Source organism: Cibotium barometz, chromosome 16 (assembly GCF_041138505.1).
Source record: "Cibotium barometz isolate CiBa-2024 chromosome 16, ASM4113850v1, whole genome shotgun sequence".
NCBI lineage: Eukaryota > Viridiplantae > Streptophyta > Polypodiopsida > Cyatheales > Cibotiaceae > Cibotium > Cibotium barometz.
The window spans coordinates 18172766-18178742 of record NC_141061.1 but is presented as its reverse complement, the minus strand read 5'-3'; the positions used below and the strand labels follow the sequence as shown (position 1 = coordinate 18178742).

Genomic DNA, 5977 nt, shown 5'->3' with positions numbered 1-5977 from the left:
CACACCAATGATGTGTGTGGATCTGGAATACCAGTTTCAAGATTTCTTCACTCCAGTGAGAGGTGGGGAGTTGCAAGGAAAGCTCTACATCGACGGAATCATAATCGGCAATATTGTTTCATACTTGTTTAATTTTCAGCATTGTCTCTCTTGTTTTTTCCATTTCATAAGTGTTTTTAAGTGTTGATTATTTTACAAGACAATGCCCAATTAGTGCTCACACCCAACCAAGCGAATTACCGCCAACATGGCCTAGAGTATTATCATTTAGTGACCTAGGAAAGACACTAAGATGGTGGCTGTATACACTATGAAAGAAGGGTGTACAATGCAATAAAGGTAGATCTTAAAATTGATGTTTTCAATATATGAAAGAAGGGCGTACGATGCTGTGAAGGCAGATCTCAAAATTGATGTTCTCCATATATGAAAGGAGGGCGTACGATGCCGTGAAGGCAGATCTCAAAATTGATGATCTGAATACGATGGAGGCTGTCGAACATGCACTCATTCAGGCCCTAAAACCCAAGGCCTGTATATCCCACAAGGATCTCCCTCTTATCTTGAGTGGGGTCCAATATGGGTATATCAGCCTACACATGCTGTAGCCTATTCAGCATGATGCCAAACCTACCTAATCCGTTTTTTAACAATCTGGCCACATATGGCCCATCCTTGTGTGGAAACCGGGATCTATTGGGCATCCATCCATGCTATTCATACACAAAGTGGCTTCTCCTCATGAAGGGAGCCTTACAATGTAGAGCTAGCCGGTATCCACACAATCAAAATGACAAGGCTGGAGCACTGATTTCCAACACGAGGCGTCTGTGCTTTATTCCTCAACCCACAACTAGGTTCATGGCTTCCCCATCTCCCGATCAATTCATCAAGGCTGGCCCCTAGTAGTAGTACACAATTTTATAGACCTTTCATTCACACTTACACACCCTCCAGGAGTTCCTATATTTCGAGTTGGTAAGGGGAACCTACTACGTTTTGCAATCAATACCACGACTTACCTTGCTTGTGACAAGGGGAACCTACTACGTTTTGCTACTATCATGGAGGAGTTCTCCCTTTCCTACTGGGCTAAAACCAGTTGGCATCAGTCCCATCAATTTGTGGCCCACCTCAATGGTCAAGGTTTTCTAGTGCATCCCAGTAGTACACCCCTGTATGCTACCTGGAATGCCAAGTGAACATCAGAATCTCTGTAAAGCAGGAAATCGCCCCCCTCCTATGCAAATGGGAGAAGCTGTTATAGTCTAGCTTTGTGGGGTTGTCCTTTGCAAGGCAAGTGGTGGTGATCAACTAGGCATTCTTGATCACCATGTGGTACATCATCTGTTGTTGGGTTTTCTCCTATGCATGCATTAGCTAGGTTCAAAGACATCACTCATAACTTCCTTTAGGCATGAGGAGAAGGCCGAGCGTCGCGAGACATGGTGGCCTGGAGTATCGTCGCCCCCCCCCCCCCCCCCCCCCCCCCCCCCAAAATAAAAATAATAATAATAAAATCTCCAACATTGGGGAGGGAGGGGCAGTAGAAACATCTCTTGGTCTCCTGTGTTGCAACTCACACCCCTACTTACAGTGGTCCTTAGTCCCCAAGTGCACCCGGGTGCACACTTGATCTTCGATAAACTCCACTTTGCAAGTTTGGACAGACTTCCAGCTAGCCTTATTGGAACCTGTGCTATACTTGAGCCAACCCTTTAATGAGGAGCACCTCCTACGATGGAATGCCCTTATACGCCTCCCCTCTGGCCACCACCTTGGAGCCCACACTCACATCCCTTGGGGTCACCTTGTCTCTGACCCAGCACAGTCAATGGGATCCTGGCTCCACGTTATGCAGTTTCCTCCCTCCCCGTTCAAGAGAAGTGATTTGCATCTCTGTCTTGGGAGGGAAGGAGAGAGAGAGAGGGTGGAAGGGGAAGGAGGAGGGAGTGTGTGGTGGGTTTGGGGGGGACCTTATCCTTGATATTGACTCAGGCATCCCCCCAAAGTGGCAGACCCTTTAGCCTCGCCTCTCCCCAAGTGTAGGTGGCAACCTTCTTCTAGCATGACATCTCCCTTGTGATCTTCAATACTCGAGGAGTGTCTCTTGCTTCCCTTCAAAATGGGCAGCCGCAGAGCTCTACAACACACAGAAATCCCCTCCAAGGAGCACTGTCGGAGAACCTATCATGAAAGTAAAATTGAGGAATGGACTCTCTAAGGGCCTGTGGTCTGTTATATAGAAAGATCCCCCCTCCCTTTGAGTGGTTCAGTCTACTGTAGGGACCGCAAGATAAAAAGAAGTTGGCAAAAAGAAGTTGGCCCCTTGTGGCCTTCTCATCAGGCCTGCCCCTGGCCAGACCTCCCTATGGGCTGCCCTCCCTATGGACTGCATCAGCTGCTCTAAAGCTTGCCCAATCTACCATAATGGCTGCACAAATTATCCATGCTAGAATCTACCCTTCTGTGCTGTTCATACATGGCTCCTCCTGTTCCCACCTTTCCCCACTGGCTAGGTGCCGTTAGGGTTGCATTAGCTGCCCTAATGCTTGCACAAATTATCCACGCTAAAAGCTGCTCAGTCTCCGCATTTGCGGGATGGCTCCCAACATTGAAAGGTTTAGAGTCTACACTGCTCAGTAGTCGGAAACAACTGTGAGCTTTAGTTAAACTCACCACATGGAATCAAAACAACAATCTGACTGGAGTCTGAACCAATAGCTGGAATAAGGATAAGCTTAAAGCATTTCTATTAAATAAGCAACAAGAGTTTAACCAACAAAGTTTGATTAAAGTAATAGCCTTTCAGTCGAGCTGCTTTATGCTTATGTAAGGCTTTCATCCGACCCATTTCTTCAAAGCTCAGTGTATTATGCTTCAAAAGACAGCCAATTGCCTGGAAGATAAGCTGAAGATCATAAGAAGGGCGAGCAATCATGCAACCCTTGACAAGAAGACGGGTGCACCCTGCAATCCCTAAAATTTCAAGAGTAATACAGACTAAGAAACATCACCCAAAAACCTTCATCATCATAACTCAAATATAGTGCTACTCATGTCACATAGATGTGATACACAAAGGAAAATGTCAGGAACCTGATATAACTAAGAGCCAATTCGATGGCTATTGCACAGCAGAATGTGAGAGAAAGTACACAAACCTTTGATGAAACTTTACATGTCAAGTATTTTTGACCCTGAAAAACTCAAAGGGCTCTTGTAAGAGCCAAGCTGTAGAGAGTATAATATACATCAAGGTTCATGAGGCCTCCATGATGCAACCCATGCTTTGAGGACCTCCACATTATTGCTCATGTCCTCTATTGTATTGCTAGCCATAGTCATAATGATGTCATGATGGTAGCTGTCCTCAGCTTCTTCATGCAACACTTGGAAGATCTCACATTCAAGATTGCTTTGAAGTTTCTGTCCCATGTATCCCCTAAGAATAACAAGCCATCTTCATAAATTTTTCCTAGTTGTGCACAATAACAAGATATTCCTTGTATGAATCTGTACCTGTTTGTCAGCCTATCAAACAAGATAGAGTTGTCCATTTGAAGAACTACCACCAAATCAAACCACCTTTCCGGAAAAAGTTCACAGCCATGGTAATCAACTATGTTTCCACCTTCTCTCATGGAGTCTTCCAGCTCATCGCAGAGCTGCAAAAGAGGTCCGAAATGTCGAAGAGATTTACTTGCAGAGCAAGACAGAAAACCCAAATACGAAAAAAGGGCCTACATATTAACCATGCCAATACGCCTTAAACCTTTACAAGAAGGAGAACCCTACCGCTTTGAAGGCCTTAAAGCCTACCATTAAACGTTGGAAGAAAGACAACCACTACTTCTATAGTAAACTCTAGCCCTAGTACCATTGAAGATCCTAATAAAGGCATCGAACCATTACTACAACTAAGACTAGTACAGCTAAAAATCAAGTTGACAGCACCAATGAGGTGACAGCCCAAGTGGTGAAGGTGTTTGCCCTAGGACCAATAGGTCCTGGGTTCACAACCGCACAAGGTGCATGTAACACGGTAACTACCAGTGGATCTTGGGCCCAAGGCTAGTCCTAAAGAAAAGGGAAAAATCAAGTTGACAGCCTTAAAACATACCACTAAACCTTGAAAGCAGAGAAACCCTATTTCTGCAATAAATCCTAGCTGTAAACATAATGTTGTAATAAACCCTTACCTAGGGCAGTTAATGATACAGTACAAACGACACTTTTACACAAACGCAAACCCTAGCATTGTAATCAACCCTAACCCTGATAGCGTTAAAACTGCTGTTCATAAGGCTAGTGCTAAAGAAAAGGGAAAAATCAAGTTGACAGCCTTAAAACATACCACTAAACCTTGAAAGCAGAGAAACCCTATTTCTGCAATAAATCCTAGCCCTAGTGCTGTAAACATAATGCTGTAATAAACCCTTACCTAGGGCAGTTAATGATACAGTTCAAACGCTTAAACCATACAATACACTTTTACACAAACGCAAACCCTAGCGTTGTAATCAACCCTAACCCTGAAAGTGTTAAAACTGCTGTTCATACAATGTACGTGTCGAACCTGAGCAGGAAGGCAACCCTAGACCTGATACTGTTGAAAACCCTAGAATGTTACCAAGTCTTCGTTGAGGATGTGGCATTGGAGGTCGGGGTCCCAGCCATCGTGGAGGTGCTTCTCCTTGACGAGGTCTCCCACGTTGATGTGGCGAAGGTGGACGGCATCTGCGAGGAGGGAAGAGGTGGAAGTCTTGCCTGTGCCTGGGGTACCTGTGATCAATATGTTGGGCTTCAGCCTGGCCACCATCTCTCTCTCTCTCTTCTGCTACTGTGTGTGTGTGTGTGTCTGCGTCTTCGTCTGCACACATATATGTTTATACGCCTTCCGCTGGGACATAAAAAGAGTGTGTGTGTGTGTCTCTGCGTCTTCGTCTGCACACATATATGTTTATACGCCTTCCGTTGGGACATAAAAAGTGTGTGACTAAAGTATATGCTACTCTTTGGTTCTAGATCCTTGACTTTGGACCTACCTACACTCTCACCTCATATGTCATGTCCCCATCTCTTGCCTTTGAAGTTTGCATCTCCTTAGGGTGTTTACACGTGTGCTTAGTATAACACAAGCCACCTTTCTCCTTTATCAAAGAACCAAAATGTGTGTAAACATAGGACATACTACATGTTCATGCATGGTGCCCCGGAGAACTCCGCACCATTTTTGAAAATTGCGATGGACAATAGAAAGCTTTCGCTATCAAATTGGCCACCAGAATATGAGAAAACCTTCACCCCCACATCGCTTACAGAGAAACTTTTAGTTCAATAGACGGGATCCAACAATACAATGGTGCATTTAAAATTCTATTTCTAGGTGCATGACTATAAAAACCCCTTTATGTATTGATGCTTCTTTTACTTGCTCAACTCAATGTAGCTCATTGATTTTTTACATGGGAATCGAGCTCCACCTCTAGCAGCCCAAAAATCTTAATGCTGTAAGGAGCATGTGAACATACTAATAATGTTCTACTTGTGTTTTGGTTAGTCAAAAGTCCTTATTTTACAATGTTTTTTTTAAATTAATGTATGTACTAGAAGGTTCTTTAAGCAATTGTCATAGTAACCTTGTTCTTTTAGTTAATGTATTGAGCTAGTAAAGATTCTCTATTGTTGTGTAGATGAGGCCTTGTGCCATCTCACTTTTCAACCTATAACTTTTTACCCTACAATGCACAAAGCCACCCCAATTCTTTGTAGCCCCTCAACCACCCCAATTCAATCTCTCATCTATATATAGCTTTTACTCTCTCCATAGTCATCAAACCCCTACCTCATTAAATGGCAACTTAAAGTGTGCGTGGGTAAGCAAATTTTACTTTCTCTTCTATTAGCAGTTGAGTGCCAAAAGGGAGTATTTAACTTGATTGTGGCTAAGATCTGTAAAACGCCTCGGTTACGG

General features: G+C 43.9%; 1 protein-coding gene across 1 annotated transcript; it reads right to left on the bottom strand.

Annotated features, from left to right (window-relative positions):
- Positions 1–3072: 3072 nt before the first annotated feature.
- LOC147630437 (adenylate kinase isoenzyme 6 homolog) lies at positions 3073–4985 on the bottom strand. Its single transcript, XM_086810298.1, has 3 exons — positions 4634–4985; positions 3523–3668; positions 3073–3445 (listed from the first exon to the last, which is right to left on the bottom strand). The coding sequence occupies exons 1-3, from the start codon at positions 4820–4822 to the stop codon at positions 3256–3258; spliced, it is 525 nt and encodes a 174-aa protein (XP_086666424.1). The 5' UTR covers positions 4823–4985; the 3' UTR covers positions 3073–3255.
- Between the last annotated feature and the right edge of the window lie 992 nt (positions 4986–5977).

Bases quoted from the DNA above. Each gene is read 5' to 3' on its own strand.
- LOC147630437 (XM_086810298.1), bottom strand. From the start codon at position 4,822: ATGGTGGCCAGGCTGAAGCCCAACATATTGATCACAGGTACCCCAGGC. The intron at 3,669-4,633 runs GTAACATTCTAG...CCTCTTTTGCAG, and splicing joins ACATCCTCAACGAAGACTTG to CTCTGCGATGAGCTGGAAGA. The intron at 3,446-3,522 runs GTACAGATTCAT...TGTTATTCTTAG, and splicing joins TTTGATAGGCTGACAAACAG to GGGATACATGGGACAGAAAC.